The sequence below is a fragment of the Bos mutus genome, chromosome 7 (genome assembly GCF_027580195.1).
Source record: "Bos mutus isolate GX-2022 chromosome 7, NWIPB_WYAK_1.1, whole genome shotgun sequence".
NCBI classification, from domain to species: Eukaryota; Metazoa; Chordata; class Mammalia; order Artiodactyla; family Bovidae; genus Bos; species Bos mutus.
The window spans coordinates 42,161,170-42,185,584 of record NC_091623.1 but is presented as its reverse complement, the minus strand read 5'-3'; the positions used below and the strand labels follow the sequence as shown (position 1 = coordinate 42,185,584).

The window sequence follows — 24,415 nt, the reverse complement described above, 5'->3', positions numbered from 1 at the left end:
TCACCAACTCCCAGAGTTTACTCAAACTCATGTCCATTGAGTCAGTGATGCCATTCAACCATCTCATCCTCTGTCAACCCTTCTCCTCCTGCCTTCAATCTTTCTCAGCATCAGCGTCTTTTCCAGTGAGTCAGCTCTTCGCATCAGGTGGCTAAAGTATTTTAGTTTCAACTTCAACATCAGCCGTTCCAATGAACACTCAGGACTGATCTCCTTTAGGATTGACTGGTTTGATCTCCTTGAAGTCCAAGGGACTCTCAAAAGTCTTCACCAAATCACAGTTCAAAAGCATCAATTTCTGGTGCTCAGCTTTCTTTATAGTCCAACTCTCAGATCCATACATGACCACTGGAAACACTGTAGCTTTGACTAGAGGGATCTTTGTTGGCAAAGTAATGTCTCTGCTTTTTATTGAAGAATTTTTTTTTTTTTTAACTTTACAATATTGTATTGGTTTTGCCATACATCAACATGAATCCACAAGTGTACACGTGGTCCCCATCCTGAACCCCCCTTCCACCTCCCTCCCTGTACCATCCCTCTCGGTCAACCCAGTGCACCAGCCCCGAGTATCCTGTATCAGGCATGTCTCTGCTTTTTAATATGTTGTCTAGGTTGGTCATAGCTTTTCTTCCAAGTAGTAAGCATCTTTTAATTTCATGCTTGAAGTCACCATCTGCAGTGATTTTGGAGCCCCCAAAAATAAAATCTGTCACTGTTTCCATTTTTTCCACGTTTATTTGGGATGAAGTGATGGGACTGGATTCTATTATCTTAGTTTTAAGCCAACTTTTTCCCTATGGACAGAGCTTCAAGACATTGTACAGGAGACAGGGATCAAGACCATCCCCATGGAAAAGAAAAGCAAAAAAGCAAAACAGCTGTCTGGGGAGGCCTTACAAATAGATGTGAAAAGAAGAGAAACAAAAAGCAAAGGAGAAAAGGAAAGATATTCCTATTTGAATGCAGAGTTACAAAGAATAGCAAGGAGAGATAAGAAAGTCTTCCTCAGCAATCAATGCAAAGAAAGAGAGGAAAACAACAGAATGGGAAAGACTAGAGATCCCTTCAAGAAAATTAGAGATACCAAGGGAATATTTCATGCAAAAAAAGGCTCGATAAAGGACAGAAATGGTATGGATATAACAGAAGTAGAAGATATTAAGAAGAGGTGGCAAGAATACACAGAAGAACTGAACAAAAAAGATCTTCATGACCAAGATAACCACGATGGTGTGATCACTCACCTAGAGCCAGACATCCAGGAGTGCAAAGTCAAGTGGGCCTTAGAAAGCATCACTACGAACAAAGCTAGTGAAGGTGATGGAATTCCAGTTGAGCTATTCCACATCCTAAAGGATGATGCTGTGAAAGTGCTGCACTCATTATGCCAGCTAATTTGGAAAATTCAGCAGTGGCCACAGGACTGGAAAAGGTCAGTTTTCATTCCAATCCCAAAGAAAGGCAATGCCAAAGAATGCTCAAACTACCACACAATTGCACTCATCTCACATGTTAGTAAAGTAATGCTCAAATTCTCCAAGCGAGGCTTCAGCAATTCGTGAACCATGAACTTCCAGATGTTCAAGCTGGTTTTAGAAAAGGCAGAGGAACCAGAGATCAAATTGCCAGCATCCACTGGATCATCGAGAAAGCAAGAGAGTTCCAGAAAAACATCTATTTCTGCTTCATTGACTATGCCAAAGCCTTTGACTGTGTCGATCACAATAAACTGTGGAAAATTCTGAAAGAGATGGGAATACCAGACCAACTGACCTGCCTTTTGAGAAACCTGTATGCAGGTCAGGAAGCAACAGTTAGAACTGGACATGGAACAACAGACTGGTTCCAAATAGGAAAAGGAGTATGTCAAGGCTGTATATTGTCACCCTGCTTATTTAACTTTTATGCAGAGTACATCATGAGAAATGCTGGGCTGGAAGAAGCACAAGCTGGAATCAAGATTGCCCAGGGGAAATATCAATAACCTTAGATATGCAGATGACACCACCCTTATGGCAGAAAGTGAAGAGAAACTCAAAAGACTCTTGATGAAAGTGAAAGAAGAGAGTGAAAAAGTTGGCTTAAAGCTCAACATTCAGAAAACAAAGATCATGGCATCGGGTCCCATCACTTCATGGGAAATAGATGGGGAAACAGTGGAAACAGTGTCAGACTTTATTTTTCTGGGTTCCAAAATCACTGCAGATGATGAGTGCAGCCATGAAATTAAAAGACGCTTACTCCTTGGAAGGAAAGTTATGACCAACCTAGATAGCACATTCAAAAGCAGAGATATTACTTTGCCAACTAAGGTCCAGCTAGTCAAGGCTATGGTTTTTCTAGTGATCATGTGTGGATGTAAGAGTTGGACTGTGAAGAAAGCTGAGTGCTGAAGAATTGATGCTTTTGAACTGTGGTGTTGGAGAAGACTCTTGAGAGTCCCTTGGACTGCAAGGAGATCCAACCAGTCCATCCTAAAGGAGATCAGTCCTGGGTGTTCATTGGAAGGACTGATGCTGAGGCTGAAACTCCAGTACTTTGGCCACCTCATGAGAAGAGTTGACTCATTGGAAAAGATCCTGATGCTGGGAGGGATTTGGGGCAGGAGGAGAAGGGGACAACAGAGAATGAGATGACTGGATGGTATCACCAACTCAATGGATATAAGTTTGGGTGAACTCCAGGAGTTGGTGCTGGACAGGGAGGCCTAGAGTGCTGCGATTCATGGGGTTGCAAAGAGTCAGACACAACTGAGCAACTGAAATGAAATATTTCACTCTCCTCTTTCACTTTCATCAAAAGGCTCTTTAGTTCTTCTTGTTTTCCACCACAAGGGTGGTGTCATCTGCATATCTGAGGTTATTGATATTTCTCCCAGCAATTTAATTCCACCTCGTGCTTTATCCAAACCAGCATTTCTCATGACGTACTCTGCATACAAGTTAAATAAGCAGGGATTCAATATACAGCGTTGATGTGCTCCTTGGAAGCAGTCTGTTTTTCCATGTCCAATTCTAATTGATGCTTCCTGACCGGCATATAGGTTTCTGAAGAGGCAGGTCAGGTGGTCTGGAATTCCCATCTGTTTTGGAATTTTTCACAGTTTATTGTGATCCACACAGTCAAAGGTCTTGCTGTAGTCGATAAAGCAGAAGTAGATGTTTTTCTGGAACTCTCTTGCTTTTTTGATGATCCATCAGATGTTGGCAATTTTATCTGTCTTCTCTGGCTTTTCTAAATCGAGTTTGAACATCTGGAAGTTCATGTTCATGTACTGTTGAAGCCTGGCTTGGAGAATTTTGAGCATTCCTTTGTTAGCGTGTGAGATGAGTGCAATTGTGTGGTAGTTTGAGCATTTTTTGGCATTGCCTTTCTTTGGGATTGGAATGAAAACTGACCTTTTCCAGTCCCATGGCCACTGCTGAGTTTTCCAAATTAGCTGGCTTATTGAGTACAGCACTTTCACAGCATCATCCTTTAGGATGTGGAATAGCTCAACTGGAATTCCATCACCTCCACTAGCTTTGTTCATGGTGATTCTTCCTAAGGTCCACTTGACTTCACATTCCAGGATATCTGGCTCTAGGTGAGTGATCACACCATTGTGGTTATCTGAGTCATGAAGATCTTTTTTGTTCAATTCTTCTGTGTATTCTTGCCACCTCTTCTTAATATCTTCTGCTTCTGATAGGTTCATACCACTCTGTCCTTTATTGTGCCCATCTTTGCATGAAAAGTTTCCTTGGCATCTCTAATTTTCTTGAAGAAATCCCTAGCCTTCCCATTCTATTGTTTTCCTCTCTTTCTTTGCATTGATCACTGAGGAAGACTTTCTTATCTCTCCTTGCTATTCTTTGGAACTCTGCATTTAAATGGGTATATCTTTCCTTTTCTCCTTTGGCTTTTAATTGTCTTCTTTTCATAGCTGTTTGTAAGGCCTCCTTAGACAACCATTTTGCCTTTTGTCACTTCTTTTTTCTTGGGGATGGTCTTGATCACTGCCTCTTCTACAATGTCAAGAACCTTCATCCATAGTTCTTCAGGCACTCTATCAGATCTAATCCCTTGAAATTTTTGTCACTTTCACTCTATGATCATAAGAGGTTTGAGTCATACATGAATGGTTAGTGGTTTTCCCTACTTGCTTCAATTTAAATCTGAGTTTGGAAATAGGGAGTTCATGATCTGAGCCACAATCAGCTCCTGGTCTTTTTTTTCTGACTGTATAGGGCTTCTCCATCTTTGGCTGCAAAGAATATAATCAATCTGATTTCAGTGTTGACTGTCTGGTGATGTCCATGTGCAGAGTCTTCTCTTGTGTTGTTGGAAGAGGGTGCTTGCTATGACCAGTGTGTTCTCTTGTAAAAACTCTATTAGCTTCATTCTGTACTCCAAGGCCAAATTTGCCTGTTACTCCAGGTATTTTTTGACTTTCTACTTTTGCATTCCAGTCCCCTATAGTGTTTTAAAAGGACATCTTTTTTGGGTGTTAGTTCTAGAAGGTCTTGTAGGTCTTAATAGAATCATTCAACTTCAGCTTTTACAGCTTTACTGATTGGGGCATAGACTTGGATTACTGTGATATTGAATGGTTTGGCTTGGAAGTGAGCAGAGATCATTCTCTCATTTTTGTGATTGCACCCAAGTACTACATTTCAGACTCTTTTATTGACTATGATGGCTACTTCATTTCTTCTAAGGAATTCTTTCCTACAGTAGTAGGTCCTCTGTAGTAATGGTCCTCTGAGTTAAATTCACCCATTCCATATGCAGCCTAAAAAAGAAGATGGAGTCTTTTTTTTTAATCAGTGGAAAATTGGCTTACAATGTTGTGTTGGTTTCTGCCAGACAACATCGCAAATCATCCATAATTATATAAGATGGGCTTCCCTGATAGCAGTTGGTAAAGAATCTGCCTGCAATGCAGGAGACCCAGTTCAATTCCTGGGTTGGGAAGATCCACTGGAGAAGGGATAGGCTGCCCACTCCAATATTCTTGGGCCTCTCTTGTGGCTCAGCTGGTAAAGAATCTGCCTGCAATGCAGGACACCTGGGTTTGATCCCTGGGTTGGAAAGATTTTCTGGAGAAGGGAAAGGCTACCCACTCCAGTATTCTGGTATGGAGAGTTCCAGGGACTGTATAGTTCATGGGGTTGCAAAGGGTCAGACACAACTAAGAAACTTTCACTTTCACTTTTCACTTTTATATACATGTGTGTGTGTGTGTGTGTGTGTATCACCTCCCTCTTGAACCACCCTCTCCTACCCCTATCCCACTCCCACAGAAAGCCAGTCTGAATACAAAATTGTCATATTTAAATAGAGCCCTGTTTTATGTGTCCAGGGTATTTAGGTACTACTGAAGCTGAAGCTCCAATCCTTTGGCTATCTGATGCAAAGAGCTGACTCTGCAAAAATAGTACTGGACTTTAGGTACTATTACTACACTTAGGGAAGAAAGATAATCTAATGTTGACAGCTTGGCTTGTGACATTGTTTTTCCTAATTGTGTGCCTGAGATTGAGAATAGCCTGGTCATTGCAAGGAGGCCTCTTGGTACCTCCAAATTTTCTAATACTATATCTTATCACTTTACCTCATGGACTTTCCCATGGATACAAAAGCTTCCTTTCAAACTTGATTTTCTGAAACAAATACCTTTTCAGGTCCTTTCACCTGGGGTTATCTCTGTCCACCTCACACATTTCCTTCAGATAACCTCACATTTCCGGCCCTCACTTCCATGAGGTCTCTGTTCAGATGTTTGGCAGACTATCTGAACACTCCATAAAACATTGTTGTTGTTGTTATTCACTCAGACATGTGCAGCTCTTTGCAACCCCATGGACTGCAGCACACCAGGCTTCCCTGTACTTCACCATTTCTGGAAGTTTGCTCAAACTCATGTCCATTGAGTCAGGTGATGCCATCCAACCATCTCATTCTCTGTGGCCCTCTCCTCCTCCTGCCCTCAGTGTTTCCCACCATCAGGGATTTTTGCAGAGTCAGATCTTTGCATTAGATAGCCAAAGGTTTGGAGCTTCAGCTTCAGCATCAGTCCTTCCAATGAATATTCAGAGATGACTTCCTTTAGGATTGACTGGTTTGATCTTGCAGTCCAAGGGACTCTCAAGAGTCTTCTCTAACACCACAGTTCAAAAACATCAATTCTTTGGCCTTTAGCCTTCTTTATAGTCAAACTCTCACATCTGTACGTGACTACTGGAGAAACCATAGTTTTGACTATAAGGAAACTTTGTCAGCAAAGTGATGTCTCTGCTTTTTGATATGCTATCTAAGTTTGTCATAGCTTTTCTTCCAAGGAGCAAGCATCCTTTAATTCCAGGGTGCAGTCACGATCCGCAGTGATTTTGGAGCCCAAGAAAAAATAAAGCATAATACCCCATTGACTTTCTTCTTCATACTAGATCTCTTTCTTCATAGCAACTATCTCTCAGTACAGTATGCTCTTTATCTAGAAGTAGGTCAGTCCTCAATTTATATTCCCCCAAAACATGGCAGAATTTCTCATCTAAACTCCCCAATACACGACCATTTGGGGAGGAGGCTAGATATGGGCCAGAAGTTGATACTCAGAAATGGCACAGGGGATCTCTTGAAGGAGAAATTTTCATACAAAAATTATGGATTTTAATTTTTGAATGCAAAATTGTAGAATTTCAACATTATTACAATGCCAATTTCAGATAAAACTAGTCATGTCATTTTTTTTTTTTTTTTTTGTCTGTTTGTTTCCAGGCAGTCACCTCTACTACATGGAATTGGGGAATGATACAGAAATTTCAGAGTTTCTTCTTCTGGGATTCTCACAGGAACCAGAACTGCAGGCCCTCATATTTGGACTGTTCCTCTCCATGTACCTGATCACCGTGTTTGGAAACCTGCTTATCATCCTGGCAGTCAGCTCAGACGCCCACCTACACACCCCCATGTACTTCTTTCTCACCAATCTGTCCTTTGTAGACATTTGTTTCACCTCTACCACTATCCCAAAGATGTTGTGGAACGTCCAGACCCAGAGCAAAGTTATAACCTATGAAGGCTGCATCACACAAATGTATTTTTTCCTACTGTCTGCAGTGTTGGACATCTTCCTCCTCACAGTGATGGCCTATGACCGCTTTGTGGCCATCTGTCACCCACTGCACTATATGGTCATTATGAACCCTAGGCTCTGCTTTCTGCTGGTTCTGGTGTCCTGGACCATCAGTATCCTGAATTCCTTGTTACAAAGTTTAATTTTGTTACAGCTTTCTTTTTGCACTGTTGTGGAAATCCCTGACTTTTTTTGTGACCTCAGTCAGATAACCCAACTTGCCTGTTCTGACACCTTTCTTAATAATATGGTAATGTATCTTACAGTTGTGCTTCTGGGTGGTGGTCCCCTGGCTGGTATCCTTTATTCTTACTCAAAGATAGTTTCCTGTATATGCAGAATCTCATCAGTTCAGGGGAAGTATAAAGCGTTTTCCACCTGTGCATCTCACCTCTCAGTCGTCTCCTTATTCTTTTGTACGAGCCTAGGAGTGTACCTTAGCTCTCCTGCTACCCACAGCTCACACTCAAGTGCAACAGCCTCGGTGATGTACACTGTGGTCACACCCATGCTGAATCCCTTTATCTACAGTCTGAGAAACAAAGACATAAAGGGGGCTCTGAAAAGATTCTTTGTGATGGCAAGTCTAAAAAGGTCAGTTATTCTAGATTTGGAGAAGTGCCCAAGATTGCAGATCTCAAAGTCTCAGAATAAGTAGTTGTGATTTTTTAAATCAGACTTTGGAAGTATAAGTTGCCCTGTTATTTATTTCCTAGAATTCTCATTTTTTTCCAACTACTCTACACAATTTAATTACTCACTTAATTACTCTGTCAGATATCCAACCATTTTTATTTTCTTCTGTTCTTTCTTCCTATTTTTCCTACTTCATCCCCAAACTTTGATATCAAAAAGTTGGAAATTCTCATTTATCTCATGAAACTGCTTGGGTTTATTAAGAACAATTTCTTTTAAAATGACAAATACCATACCAGGTGATGCATCTTAGTTTTGCTAAAAGAATACTCATGAGTTACCACTTCATCAGAAAAAAAAAAAAAAAAAACTACAGAGTTCAATTTTATAACATTGTGGGAGAGGAAAAACCTGAGACTACAATTTTTCACTTCTGGGTCCATCATTCCTTTTTGGCCTGAACTGGTGTTCCTGATAATGCAGACCTTAACATAACAGTCTATTTTATAAAAGGTCATTAGGTTTTATTCTCCTGAATAGGATTCTATTCTCTTGTAAGACTCTATGTACACATTCCCTACCATAGTCATTAGCAAAGCTGATTATCAAATACAGATCTGCCAGTGTAGTCTACACAGAAACAGAAACTGAAATAAATCAATTGACTTAATATGATCTTTAGCCATATTATAACTATGTCAGAGTCATATGATTTAATATGAATCAGAGATGGCATTGTATATAATTAAACAAATTTTAAATGATACTTTGTATTATTACATATGCCATTTATTTTTAAGCTGTATGTACATTCATTAAAGTATGGAATATCAGTGTAAATATATAAGATGATTGATGAACCTGTTTTCATTTTTTCTTATTGACTTATCTCACTCACACTACTTAAAAATTTCAGGTGATGCCTACAGCTATCACTTTTTCCATTGTTCTAAATAAAACTTAGCATCTATCCTAAATGTTGTCAGAAACAAAATAAGCAGTGAATGGGAAGTATCATCCACTATTTATCTCACATACACAAAGCAATTCCTTCGACTATCATGATCAAAACTGAATCATAAGAATGTGCTTTCCTGTATAGACATAAGACCTAGGGTCAGCCTGTTTTGTACACAAACATGCATGTTCTTGCAAGCTCTCCTATCAGGAAAGGAACATCAGTGAAGTCACTTTTTAAAAAAATTTTTATTATTATTATTTTTTACTTTACAATTTTGTATTGGTTTTGCCATACATCAACATGCATCCCCACGGGTGTACAGGTGTTCCCCATCCTGAACCCCCCTCCCACCTCCCTCCCCATACCATCCCTCTGGGTCATCCCAGTGCACCAGCCCCAAGCACTGAAGTCACTTTTTAATAGAGTTGTGTGGGGGAAAAACGTTGGATGAGAGTAATTGAAAATGCCATTTGCAAATGTTAGAACACAGTGAAATATAACAAGCAATAGATTATTATCTTTGCTCTAAATATCGTTCCACTGATGATTATATTTGTTAGCAGGCTGAGTAACCATCCATCATAAAATAAAATATTAAAACATAATGTATTTATTATCAAATGGGATGGTATGGTTTGGAGTTGTTCCAAGTTATACTAGATTTCTTGTGAGTCTGTAATTAGCTGCCAGTTTCTGTAATTAGCTTGCAGTCTCTATATAGTTGGAGAAGGAAATGGCAACCCACTCCAGTATTCTTGCCTGGAGAATCCCAGGGACAGAGGAGCCTGGTGGGCTGCCATCAATGGGGTTGCACAGAATCAGACACGACTGAAGGAACTTAGTAGCAGCAGCAGCAACAGCTCTATACAGTACTTCTAAGGCTCACCCATGATCCTGTGCCTGGGTGTAGTGCTCATCTCTCTAAAACCAAACTATGGACAGTTCATCCATTTCTATATCTAGGTTAACATAATTTACAGAAAAAAATGAGTTGTCATAAGTAAGTTGTCTTAAATGAGATTGAGGACCAAAGAATTGATGCTTTTGAACTGTGGTACTGGAGAAGACTCTTTTTTTTTTTTTTTATGTTGTTTTATTTGAGAGTCCCTTGGACTGCAAGGAGATCAAACCAGTCCATCCTAAAGAAAATCAGCCCTGAATATTCATGGGAGGACTGATGCTAAAGGTCCAATACTTGGTCACCTGATGTGAAGAGCTGACTCATTGGAAAAGCCCCTGATGCTGAGAAAGATTGAGGGCAGGAGGAGAAGAGGTCAATAGAGGATGAAGTGGTTGGATGGCGTCACTGACTCAGTGATGGGAGTCCGACTCTTTGTGGCACCCATGGACTGTAGACTGCTAGGCTTCTCTGTCCATGGGATTCTCCAGTCAAGAATACTGGAGTGTGTTGCCATGCCCTCCTCCAGGGAATCTTCCCGACTCAGAGATTGAACCCGGTGTCCCTTGTGTCTCCTGCATTGACAGTGGGTTCTTTACCACTAGCGACATGTGGGAGTGAAAGTGAAAGTTGCTCAGTGTGTCTGACTCTTTGAGACCCCGTGGACTGTAGGCAGCCAGGCTCCCCTATCCATGGGAATTCTGCAGGTCAGAATACTGGGCTCTGTATCCATTCCACTCTCAGGGGATCTTCCCAACCAGGGAATGAATCCAGGTCTCCTGCATTGCAGGCAGATTCTTACCTTTTTAACCACCAAAGAAATCAGTGCCACCTGGGAATCCCATTGAACAGGGTAAGGAAAGAAAATTTCGTATGACTCCCATCTCCTCTACCTCAAGTGAGAAGGGAGACACCTCAAAGTGGGGAAAGAAGAGTGAAGTGAACATCTGTACTTATAATCTGGAGTAACAGGAGGAATATGTGCCCAACAAACAGATATAGGGAGCAAAATTCTTCATAGTTGCAAATTCAGGGCTTAATGGGACACCATTGTTTCTTTTGGGTGTTCAAAGCCTGTCTCAGAGACTGGCATTTCACTCCTTCCTGTCATCTTTCCAGGGGGAAGATTTCAATCTCTACCATCAACCATCCAGCGGGAATTTGTGATTCTTCCTGGAGACTGCTCTCTCAGAGATCACAATCCTTGAGTCTGAAAGCCCGTAAACATTTTAGGAGTGAATCAGAGAGAAGGAAAACCAAGAATACTTACCTGAGCCAATCCTCCCTGAACTATGGCCCCCAATCACTGTGATTGGTTGCTTGTTTGCCTCATTCATTAATTAATTTACTTATGATGCCTAAAAATGAAGTGAATACTGTACTCAGCAAAGCAAGGTCAATGTTGAAAATTAAATTGAAGTGTGTGTTAAGTCACTTCAGTCGTGTCTGACTCTTTTGACCCTGCAGAATGTAGCCCGCCAGGCTCCTCTGTCCAAGAGAATGCTGGAGTGGGTTGCCATGCCCTCCCCAGGAGATCTTCCCGACCTAAGTATCGAACCTGCATCTCTTACAACTCCTGCATTGGCAGGAGGCTTTTTTACCACTAGCGCCACCTTGGAAGCCCAACTAGAGGATAGATTGGGAGATGTAAAGTGCTTCTGGTAAAAGTGGAAAATAAGTCCAAGGATCTTTGTAATTAACTGGTGTAGAGAAATATCCTTATTAGAAGAGGAGGGAATGCACAGTGAAGTGATGGCATTCTTTTTATTTTAAAAGATGGTGCATACTTGACTGTATATTAATGAGAAACACAGACCAAAGAATTCTTGAAAGGATTCTCTTGCAATAACATTTCATTAGATATATTTCTCATGGTATCCTCTCAGTGTGGGTATTCACATGAAAGAAAATTATATAATATATCAAACCAGACATGGTAATGACCTTTACTTTCAAATTATTTCATTATCTGTGAAGGTGAATATATTTGTGAGTTTGTTAGATATGTACTTTCTCCATCATAATTTGTCTATGGGAGTCCTTTCCTTTTGTATAATGATGTCATAGTATTTCTATTGCCATTTTTCTTCACACTCATTAAAAAAGCAAAAGGGATTTTGTGTGTGTGTGTGTGTGTGTGTGTGTGTGTTAACCAACTAGCTGTTTTACATTTGGTTCATTTATGTATGTATAGATTTTTTGTTGAAGAGGGGACTACTAATTTTCTAGAGTTGTTGGGAAACATCCCCTCACAAGTCAATGCTTTGAAACTCCATGGGACCTAGTAAACACAGGTTATCATCCTCAGATTTGGAGAAAATGTTAGATCAAGTTTGAGATAAGATGTAATGAGGTGAGACTTCTGGAAGGCAGAAGAGTTCATGGAGAACTAAGAATAGACTGGATTCACCTGATTTCTACTAATCTGGTCTCTTGGGAACAGAGACTCAATAGGAATAATTTTCTTTTTGTTCAGATCAGTGTCCCACAGGGAAATTATAAACTCAGAAGTTGGGGCAACAATGGAAACGGTGCCTAAGGAGCAGCCTAGGGAGCTATAACTGTCTCCTCTGCTGTAATTACTTAGTGTGTGCATTCCTGGTGCTGGAGAGTACTTGATTGTTGCTTTTGGAGTCTTATCATAGCTCAGGAACCAACGCTTTGCTCCTTCCTGCTGGCTTGTCTGAAAAAGAGCTTCTATCTCCATTGCTGATCATCCAGACAGCAATTCAGACATCCACATAGAGATTTTTCTCTTAGAGACATTATCCAGGTACATCTGAGAACTCAATAAGTAGGTGAGAAAAAGGTTCAGAGAGAAATGAACCCAAAAAATTTTACCTAAGCTCACACAAGAACCAGACCACTCTAGCCCTGAGACAAGAGCTTGCCATGTGACTATACTAGAGAGACTAATTAACCTATAATTAATTCACTTAATGTAGTAAAAAGAAAAGTGTCTTCTGAACTTAGAAATACAAGGAGTATTGTTGCAGCTAACTCATGGAATATAAAGTTCAGCTTAATGAGAATGAAGAAGGAATTCAAGGCATAGTGTAGTTCCCGTAAAATTAGAACATGGCTGAGGATATTTACGGTTAAGGGGAGTTGTATTATAGAATATTAGGTTCAGAGTCTTGTGCAGTGAACTAAAGGCAGTTTTTAAATGCTTAAGATGGGATGTATTTGAGCATTTATTTACTAGAAAGACTCATTTTTTATTAGATAGTTTGTTTTATGATATTGAGCCACACGAACTGTTATCAAATTTTGTAGACTACTCCTTTGTTGGTTGCATATTTTGTAAATATTTTCATGTTTTGCATCTTTTATTTTCATGTTTGTCCATGTATCCTGTTTATGTTTGAGTATGTTTGTGTGTTGATTAGAAACAGACTAAGGGAGGTGAATATTTGTTTGCATAGATGTCCCTCATGTTGGATATCCATATGGATTACAAATTGTACCTAATATGAAAAAGAGTTATGCTAACAAGCTCTACTTTACAACTATTTCATTACTGAGAGGTGGGGAAGCAACAGTGACACTTGAAACGTAGGGAAAAAATCTAATTCATCTCATTGGCAGTGATAACCATTCATTTGTTAACAGGAAGGAATTACTCTATTTACTTATTGAATAAATCTGTCGAGCACCTCCAGACAGTGTATACTACTCTTTTACTATGTAAAAGAGAACGTTAGCATTTATAATGGTTCCATTGACCACCCATGACAAAAAAACTAATATGTGGTACATCAGAGATTCAAAACTCAGTTTTCAAGTGCCCAGAGTCTTTTCATATGGTATCATTTTAAAAAATATTTCACCATTTCAATTTTTTAAATGTACAATGGTTGTTGTACCCTGTATATTTTCTGTTTTAAATTGAGAATTTATTTCCTATGATCATTATTATAATGGAATATTTAATCAGTAAAGGATCATAACATTGTAAAATGTTGTTTGTTTTTCTGGAGACTAAATTGTGTGTATGTTTTTCCTGTTTTATTAGATATTCTGGGCATTGATGAGATATAACTAGGGTTCAAATATTGCCAGAACCAATAAAATTTTTTTTCTCATCACAATTTCTCAGGAACCACGTGAGTATTCTAGATCTTTTCACCTACTGATGTGTAGGTCTCTCCTCTGTTTTTAAATTGACTTTTATATTTTCTTAAATACAGGACACAAAATGGTCATATAAATATGGATCTTCGTGTTTACATATCCACGGGAGGCTTAACAACTGGAATTTGGGTATTATTTCTACATTCTTTTACTTACTGAGGTAACATTGGTTTAAAACTTTGCATAAGTTTCATGTGAATATTATATTTTGACTTCTACTACAGTGTGCTCACCACCAAAAGTTCAGTTTCCATCCTTCACTACACAGTTGTCACTATTTACCCATTTTGTCTGCCCCCAATGCTCCCTGCGACAACTACTGTGTTCTCTGTATCTAAGTGTTTGTTAGAGCTATTTCCTTCCATCATACCTCCTAGTTTAGATGAACATTTGTCAAAAACGGTAAGACTTATTTTGCCTGAATAGCATTCCATGGTGGACACCTACCACGTCTTCTTTATCCATTCATCTATAAATGGCTGCTTCCATATTTTAGTTGTTTTCAATAATACTGCAATGACCATTGGTGTGCATACCTCTTTTCAAATTAGTGGGACTTTTGGGAGGTGTGGGTAAAATATTCAAAAGTGGAATTTTTGGATGATATGTCAGTTTTATTTTTAAATTTTGAGGAACTTCCACACTGTTTTTCAATAGTGACACCACTAATTTATATTCCTACCAACAGTGCATAAGGGTTACCTATGGTCTTCATCCTCTTTAACACATTATTTCTAGACTTTTTGATTAATAGTCCTCCTAATGGGCCAGAGGTGATATCTCATTTTGGTTTTGCTTTGCATTTCACTAAAAATTAGTGAGGTTGGACATCTTTTCCTGTGCCTGCTGGTCATTTGTATGTCTTCTTTGGAGAAAACGTCTATTCAGCTCTTCTGCCCACTTTTGAATTAGGTTGTTTATAGTTTGATTGCTGACTTATATGAGTTCTTTATAAACATTGGGTATGAACCCCTTATCTGATACATTATTGGTGATGATTATCTCCCATTTAGTAAGTTGTCTTTTCATTTTATTAATGTTTTGCCTTGCTAAGCAGATTAATTAATGTAATCCCATTAGATTATTTTTGTTTTTTTCTGCCTTGGAATTATTTAACAGTATATTGCAAAAGAGTGTATTGCCTTTGTCTTCTTCTAGATTTCTCAGGTCTTGCATTCATTAGTTTAACCCATTTTAAGTTGATTGTTTTGTTGTTGTTAGGAATTAAATTTTTATTCTCTTGTTGCAATTGTAAGTGGGTTTATATTTGACTTTATTTTTTCCTGCTATTTCATCATTATTGTTTATAAACATTGTAGTTTTTTATATTGATTTTATACCTGTAACTTCATAGTATTCATTTGTTATTTCTAATAGTATTTAGTGGGATCTTTAGAGTTTCCTACACAAAAATTTATGTCATCTGCGATTTATGATAGATTTACTTCCTTTCCAATTCCAAAAAATAAATGTATTTTATTTATTTTCTTGCCCCATTACACTGGCTAAGACTCCAATACTATATTGAATAATAATAGGAAGAGTGGGTACCTTTGTCATGTTTCTAATCTTAAAGAGATAGCATCAAGTTTTTCAACATTGATTATGATGTTAGCAGTGAGTTTGTCATGTATGGGTTTTATTATGTTGAGATAAATTCCCTCTATACCCACTTTATTGAGAATTTATATGGTTAAAGTTTTTATGAATCTTTTGAACTCTCTTTCAACATCAGCATCTTTTTCTGGATCTACTGATCACATGATATTTATTCTTCATTATTGCTGTATTTTCCATGTTAATTTACAGATGTTAAAACATCCTTGCATTCCAGAAACATAAACCACTTGACTACACTTTTTTATGGTGTGTGGTCCTTTTAAGAATTGTTGTATTCTTTTGTTAATATTTCATTGAGGCTTTTTGCTCTATGCCCTTCAGATCTATTGCACTACATTTTTTTGCTCTTGTTGTTGTTCTAGTTTGGTTTGGGAATCAGGGTAAATTTGGTCTCATGAAGTTATTAAGGATGGTTTTTTCTCTTTTAATTTTTGGAAGAGTTTGGGAAGATAAGCAGTGTTTCAGAGAATTCACCCCTGAAGCTGTCTGGTCCAGAACTTTCAATTTGGGAGAGCTTTTTGGTTACTGTTTTAATATCTGTACTTTCTTTTTAATATAATTATTTTACTTTACAATATTGTATTGGTTTTGCCACACATTGACTTGAATGTCTGTACTAAATGATAAGTCTATTCAAATGTTCTATCCTCTAATGATTCAGTTATGAAATGTCATATAATTCTAAGATTCTGTTCATGTTTTCTAGGTTGTCCAATTTGTTGACTTATAGTTGTACATAATCTTTTGTATTTCTCAGGTATTCATTGCTATTTCTCCTTTTTCATTTCTGATTTTATTAATCAAAGACTTCTGCCTTTCTATTTTTTTAGTGAATCTAGTAAAGGTTTGCCAATTTTGTTTGTCTTTTCAAAGAACCAGCTGTTAGTATGACTGATCATTCCTATTTTTATAGTTTTTATTTCATTAATTTCTTCTCTGGTTTTTATTATTTCATTCTTTCTACTGAATTTGAGCTGTATCTTCTTCTTTTTCTGCTTCCTTTAGATATAAAGTTAGATTGTTTGTTGAGAGCATTCTTGTATCTTGAGGTAGGTCTGTGTTCTTATAAATTTCCCTCTCATTCTTTTGCTCATCTCAGAGATTTAGACATGCCACATTTTCATTTTTATTTGTCTTCAGATATTTTTCTTAATGACTCCTTTGATTTCTCAATTGACCAATAGTTGCTCAGTAGCATGTTGTTTAGCCTGCATATAGTCTTGATTTTTTTCAGTTCTCTTCTATAGTTGATTTGTAGTTTCATACCATTGTGATCAGAAAATGACTCATGAAATTTCAGTCTTCTGAATTTATTGAGACCTATTGTTTCCCAACATATGGGAAACAATACTCTTGAGAAAGTTCCATGTGCACTTGAGAAGAATGTATATTTTTCTGTATTTGGATGGAATGTTCTGTGCAAATCTATAATGTCCATCTGGCCTAATGAAAACATAAGGCTGTTGTTTCTTGTTGATTTTCTGTCTCAATGAGCTATGCAGTGATGTAACTTCAGTTCAGTTCAGTCATTCAGTCATGTCTGACTCTTTGCCATCCCATGTATCGCAGCACACCAGGCCTTCCTGTCCATCACCATCTCCCAGAGTTCACTCACACTCATGTCCATCGAGTCAGTGATGTCATACTCTGTCGTCCCCTTCTCCTCTTGCCCCCAATCCCTCCCAGCATTAGAGTCTTTTCCAATGAGTCAACTCTTCGCATGAGGTGGCCAAAGTACTGGAGTTTCAGCTTTAGCATCATTCCTTCCAAAGAACACCCAGGGCTGATCTCTTTCAGAATGGACTGGTTGGATCTCCTTGCAGTCCAAGGGACTCTCAAGAGTCTTCTCCAACACCACAGCTCAAAAGCACCATTTCTTTGGTGCTCAGCTTTCTTCACAGTCCAACTCTCACATCCATGCATGACCACTGGAAAAACCATAGTCTTGACTAGACGGACCTTTGTTGGCAAAGTAATGTCTCTGCTTTTCAATATTCTATCTAGGTTGGTCATAACTTTTCTTCCAAGGAGTAAGCATCTTTTAATTTCATGGCTTCAGTCACCATCTGCAGTGATTTTGGAGCCCCCAAAAATAAAGTCTGACACTGTTTCCACTGTTTCCCCATCTATTTCACATGAAGTGATGGGACCAGATGGCATGATCTTCGTTTTCTGATTGTTGAGCTTTAAGCCAACTTTTTCACTCTCCTCTTTCACTCTCATCAAAAGGCTTTTTAGTTCCTCTTCACTTTCTGCCATAAGGGTGGGGCCATCTGCATATCTGAGGTTATTGATATTTCTCCTGGAAATCTTGATTCCAGCTTGTGCTTCTTCCAGCCCAGCGTTTCTCATGATGTACTCTGCATAGAAGTTAAATAAGCAGGGTGACAATATACAGCCTTGACGTACTCCTTTTCCTATTTGGAACCAGTCTGTTATTCCATGTCCAGTTCTAACTGTTGCTTCCTGACCTGCATATAGGTTTCTCAAGAGGCAGGTCAGATCGTCTGGTATTCCCATCTCTTTCAGAATTTTCCACAGTTTATTGTGATCCACACAGTCAAAGGCTTTGGCATAGTCAATAAAGCAGAAATAGATGTTTTTTTGGATGTAAAAGAAGTGTCAAAGTCCTCCTCTATTATTGTGCTGCTGCCAATTTCTCCATTTAGGTCTCCTAATACTTGCTTTATATATTTCAGTTCCTCTATTTTAGATGGATATATCTTAACAACATTTAGTAGAACTTTATGTTCTCCATTTTTAGGTCTTCTTGAACTCTCAGTTTAAAAAAAAAAGTACCCTCATCCACTGTTTTTACACTTTTTTACACTATTCATAGAATCTGTCACCATGTGGCATGACATAAGATATTTATGTGCTTATATTTTTTATTATTATTTTTTGGCTTTTCTTTCTCAGAATTTTAAACCTAGAAAATGGCTAGTATTCAGCATATATTCCTCAAATGGATAAAAATATTTCTCATTAAAACTGTGTAATGCATGATCCTTTGAGAGAAAATCTGAAAGCTTTCTGCACATCATAATCTAACTGGGACTACCTTAGCACTGTAGATCACTGCTCATCATCCTGGCTGTCAATTCAGACTCCCACCTCCACACCCCCATGTACTTCTTCCTCTCCAACCTGTCCTTTGTAGACATCTGTTTCACCACCACAACAATCCTAAAGATGTTAATTAATATACAGAGCCAGAGAAAAGCTATATCCTATGAAGGCTGCATCAGTCAGATGTATTTTTACATGCTCTTTGCAGTGCTGGATGATTTTCTTCTGACCGTGATGGCCTACGACCAGTATGTGGCCATCTGCCACCCCCTGCACTACATAGTCATCATGAACCCTCGACTCTGTGGACTTTTGGTTCTGTTATCCTGGCTCATTAGTACCCTGCTTTCCTTGTTAGAAACCTTGCTTGTGTTATGGCTGTCTTTCTGTACAGATTTGGAAATCCCTCACTTTTTCTGTGAAATCAAGCAGATTGTCCAACTTGCCTGTGATGATACGCTTCTTAATGATACCATTATGTATTTTACAGCAGTGCTGTTTGGTGGTGGTCCCCTGGCTGGTATTCTTTACTCTTACTCTAAGATAATGTTCTCCATACATGGAATCTCATCACCTCAGGGGAAATATAAAGCAGTCTCCATCTGTGCATCTCACCTCTCAGTTGTCTCCTTATATTATTGTTCAAGCCTAGGAGTGTACCTTAGCCCTGCTACTGCTCCCCACAACTATCATTCAAGTGCCACAGCCTCTGTGATGTACACCGTGGTCACACCCATGCTGAACCCCTTCATCTACAGTCTCAGAAACAAAGACATAAAAAGAGCTCTGAAAAGAGTCATTCACATAAAAAGGGAAATTGTTCTGGGTTTGAAGAAGCATCCTTGAAGAAGACCTCAAGCTTTGGAACAAAAACTCCTATTCTTTGATTAGATTGTGGATGTTGAGCTTGCTTTTTCTATTCATTTCCTGGAATTTCTGTTTCTTTGACTTTTACACTTTAAATAAATTGTGCACTCACTTTTTGAAGCTTTTTCCTCTCTCTGATGAAAAGACAGTTATCCCCATTATCCACTTTCCTATTTTCAAAAAGTTTTTCCTAGCCTAAGAGCAGAAAGACTTTGAAAGTCTGGTTAATTTCATGGTGCTACATGGATTATTTATGAATAATTTCATCTCAGATGATATATGCACATGCACGCATGCTCAGTTGCTTCAGCTGTGTCCCACTCTTTGTGACCCCGTGGACCACAATGATGGATTCTCCAGGTGAATATACTGGAGTGGGTTGTCCTGCCCTCCACCAGGGGATCTTCCCAACCCAGGCATTGAACTCACGTCTCCTGCATTGCAGGCAGCTTCTTTACCACTGAGCCATTGGGGAAGCCCCATGACATATGTATTATCTCAAATATTTTCAAAAGAACTACAAATACTGGAAAATGGATAACAAAGTGTCAATAAGCATATATTATCATTAATATTTTAAATGCCAATGAGCTAAATGTTTCAATTAAAGACATAGGGTGGCTGATTGAGTTAAAAAAAAAAAAAAAAACAAGACTCTTCTATCTTCTCTATGCTTTTTATAAGAAACTCACTTCAGAGCTAAAGAACCACAAAGAATGATAGTAAAAGGATGGAAAAGATATTTCATGCATATGGAAAGTAAAAGAAATAGGAGACATGGAGAACATTATCTTGGGGGAAATAGACTTTAAAACAAAGGCTAAAACTTGGTGTTTGTGCTTGGCTGAGGAGCCAATGAGGCCAAGCTACTATCTGTGGGATTATGACTGAATGCCTCTAAGTCAGAATCCCGCCTAGGCTGAAGGATTTGGCAGCGCCACAGGAGCCTCAGATAGCCAGTCCCCTGCCGTCTCCACCAACGGGCCACTGCCCATGACCCTTGGGGCGTGGCATGGCATGCCCTGCCCTACGAACAGACTGGGGTCTAGTGCAGATAACCCTTTGTCTTGGGGCATGGGGAGCTGCCCCTGCCTGTCACGCACCACACATTCATGCGGAACCTGGTGCTAAACCATTCCTAGTCAACCTGCTGCTGGGTGGAGGTTACCTTTGTAGCTGAGCAGCTCCTTCCTGTGATCTATTTTTGACACAAGGGTTTGTAAGGAGGAGGGGAGTAGAAATTTAAAAAGATAAAAGAAAAAAAAAGCCAAAACTAAATATAAATACATTATATAATATTAAAGTCATCAATACAAGAAGAGTGCATAATAGTTGCTAACATATAGGTGTTTAGTACGGGCTTCCCATGTGGTGCTAGTGGTAAAGAACCTGACTGCTAGTGCAGGAGATGTAAGAGTCATGGATCTGATCCCTGGGTTGGGGAAATTCCCTGGAGGAATGCAGGGCTACCCATTTCAGTATTCTTGCCTGGAGAACCCCATGGACAGAGAAGGCTGGCAGGCTACAGTCCATAGGGTCACACAGTGTTGGACACTACTGAAGTGACCTAGCACAACCCACACACATGTAACATAATATAGGAACACCTGGAAAAGACCCCAATGATGGGAAAGATTGAGGGCAGGAAGAGAAGGGAGCGACAGAGGATGAGATGGTTAGATGGCATCACTGACTCAATGGACATGAGTTTGAGCAAATTCCAGGAGATAGTAGAGGACAGGGAAGTCTGACATGCATGCTTCAGTCCATGAGGTGGCAAAGAGTTGGACACAACGCACTGACTGAAAAACAACAGCGGGAAGTTGCTGTTGAGCACAGGGAGCTCAGCTGGGTGCTCTATGAAGACTTATAGGGGAGAGGATAAGAGGGAGACTCAAGAGGAAGGGACGTATATATACTTACGGCTGTCGCATGGCAGAAGCTAATACAATTTAGTTTCGATACAACAATACAATACAGAAACTACACTGTTAAGTAATTATATTCCAATTAAAATTTTGTTTAAAAAGACAATCATAGTCAATCTTAATATATTGAGATCAGGTGGTTAACAACTTCCCTCTATATACCAACTCAATCCCCCTCCTTATATAAAATAATATATTCTAAGGTTCTGTGGATTAGGATGTGGCCATTCTTTGGTGGCCCTTATTCTGATTATTAAAAAGTATCTTTCAGAAGTATAGTATTCAGAGTGACTTAAGTGCCCTTATATAAAAGAAACAAAGCCAAAATTTATCATGGCCTCTGGAATGAGTAAATATCATTCTTTCAAAATTACATGCAAAGGCCTTTTTTGGGTGCAAAAGGCTTAAAACTATCTACTCTAGACTCTAACAAAGGATCATAGACTTAGTACCCAAAGAATGGTCCACAGACCAAATCCTGAATGTATTATCATCACCCAGAAGTTTGTTAGAAATTCAGCATCTCAGGGCCAACCAGGACCTACAGAATCAGAATCTGCATTATAACTACAATCATAGGGGATTCTTATGTACAGTGAGTTTGGAGAAGCATTGGACTAGAATAGGTATTCTCATCTTCTCCCTGTTAACCTTGGGGCATAATAATTATTTGTTTTCTGTTCTATCCCATACATTGTGGGTGTTAGCAGCACTTTTTCAGATATCACCAAATATCCCAAGGGGCAAAAAGATCTCTGGTTGGAAACCAGTGGCCCACAGGAACTGGGAATATCCTGACAGAATTCCAATCAAGGTTCCCATCCCTCACTCAATTTATATCTTGGGCAAGTCACTAAATTCCTCCAAGTCCAATTTCTTCACTGGAGTACATACAGTACGATATCATAGAATTAACTTTCATAAAGATTAATTATAATCTGCAAATATAGGTTATATGGCTTAAAAAGAGATCAAAATGTATCTGTTCTTTTTGATTTTTTTATCTTTATTATTTTTTAAGATTTTTTCCTTTTAATTTAAATTTATTTATTTTAATTAGAGGCTAATTACCTTACAATATTGTGTTGGTTTTGCCATACATCAACTTTTTTTTAGTGAGGGACTAAATGACAACCACTAATTTTACTTACTTAATTTGTGATACAAGTATAAAAATCCTACTTGTTTAAGCAAAAGTTTCATGAAGCCAAAAGGTATGGTGTTCAAAGTTTCATATTAAAGAATCCAATTCTTTACTTTGTTGAAAGGGTAACAGAAATTTTCTGCAGATATAGGGCTCTGTTGCCACCACAAATTAATGCTTTGAAGATCCAAAGGACCTAATCAAGACAGGTTCCTCAGTCTTATTTTTGAGAAAATGTGGACTCATAGTAGAATAAGGTACTAGGACGTTATACCTCTAGATGGCACAAGGGTTTATGGAGAAGGATTGATATTAATAGTATTCACCTGATTTGTGACCTAGTCTCTTGGGAACAGAGAATCATTAAGAGGAACTTCTGTCTAGACCAGTGCACTGGAGGAAATCACATGCTTGAGGCTGGAGTAACAAGAGGGAAATATCCCTAATGACCAGATCTAGGCATCCATAAATATTTCCTGCAGTCCCTCAGCTTCTACATCCTTGAGTCAAAGGAGACATACTTGTTGTGTTGGAGTCCTGTGTCTGTAAAGGAACTGGCACTTCACTCCTTACTGCAGTCTTCTCTGGGAACATAGCTACAGACTACGTCTTCAACCACGCAGGAAGGGATTCAGACTTCCAGAGACCTTCCTATCAGAGTGTGTCTCCACGTAATCCTGGGAACACACAGCTCCTTCAGGAAAGATTCAGAGAGACTGCAAGCTGAGAAATTTTACCTGAAAGTCATAAGAGATTGTAATGAGCATAGCTCAGAGCCAAGACTTGGACATGTGTGTTGGTCAACTAATTTGTAAATACATTATAATATGCTAAAAAGATAAATGTCTTTTAGACTTAGCAATACAGAGATCATTCTTGACAATTAAATGATGAGAATAGAATTAAGTGGGTAAAATTTGGTTTGGAGGCATAAAGTGGTTCCAATAAAATTAGAACATATTCAGTTCAGTTGCTCAGTTAAGTCCGACTCTTTGTGACCCCATGGACACCAGGGGCCTCCCTGGCGTAGCATGCCAGGCCTCCCTGTCCATCACCAATTCCTGAAGCTTACTCAAACTCATGTCCACCGAGTTGGTGATGCCATCCAACCATCTCATCCTCTGTTGTCCCCTTCTCCTCCTACCTTCAATCTTGCCCAGAATCAGGGTCTTTTCCAGTGAGTCAGTTCTTCATATCAAGTGGTCAAAGTATGAAGTTTCAGCTTCAGCATCAGTCCTTCCAATGAATATTCAGGACCGATTTCTTTTAGGATTGACAGCTTTGATCACCTTGCTGTCCAAGGGAATCTCAAAATCTTCTCCTACAACACAGTCATAATAGCCGCAGTGAAGTGAGCAACTGTTTTCTACCAGGTGATTTTCTATAAGCTCTGAAATATTAAAAAACTCCTCAACCTACTCCTTAGGAGGATTTTCCCTAGTCATGTAAGAGGAAACTGGAGAAGGAAATGGCACAAAATCCCACGGACAGGGAACCTGATGGGACATAGTCCATGTGTCACAAAAGAGTCTGACACGACTGAGTGACTAAACAACAACAACATAAGAGGAAACAAGGCCTAAAAGTTTTACCATCTGTCCAGAGGGAAATACTCAAGAGATGTGTGTAAATTTGTTAAGGCAGAAGCAGAATGGTATTTGACCACCACATTTGATATTGGTCCAGCATTTGATCACCTTACATTCGACATGATGTGAGAAAGAAGAGTCTTGATGGAGAAGAACTAAAACATCTATGTGCATGCATGTGCGTGCTGTGTTGCTTCAATCATGTCTGACTCTTTGGGACCCCCTGGACTGTAGTCCACTAGGCTCCTCTGTCTGTGGGATTCTGCAGGCAAGAATACTGGAGTAAGTTGCCATACCCTCCTCCAGGGGATCTTCCTGAGCCAAGGATCAAATCCATGTCTCTTGTGTCTCCTGCACTGACAGGCATGTTGTTTACCACTAGCACCACCTGGGAAAATACCTCCGTCTGACTCTAACACTGGACCACAGTCCTAATACTCAAAGATTCT

At 39.0% G+C, this 24,415-nt stretch overlaps 2 protein-coding genes across 2 annotated transcripts; both read left to right on the top strand.

The window, feature by feature from the left end:
* The first annotated feature begins 6,878 nt into the window (after positions 1–6,878).
* LOC102283885 (olfactory receptor-like protein OLF4) lies at positions 6,879–7,778 on the top strand. The gene is made up of 2 exons (XM_070374684.1): positions 6,879–7,233; positions 7,519–7,778. The coding sequence occupies exons 1-2, from the start codon at positions 6,879–6,881 to the stop codon at positions 7,776–7,778; spliced, it is 615 nt and encodes a 204-aa protein (XP_070230785.1).
* A 6,271-nt stretch (positions 7,779–14,049) lies between these two features.
* Positions 14,050–19,284, top strand: LOC102286081 (olfactory receptor-like protein OLF4). Its single transcript, XM_070374683.1, has 3 exons — positions 14,050–14,151; positions 18,436–18,775; positions 19,061–19,284. The coding sequence occupies exons 1-3, from the start codon at positions 14,050–14,052 to the stop codon at positions 19,282–19,284; spliced, it is 666 nt and encodes a 221-aa protein (XP_070230784.1).
* The last annotated feature ends 5,131 nt before the right edge of the window (positions 19,285–24,415 follow it).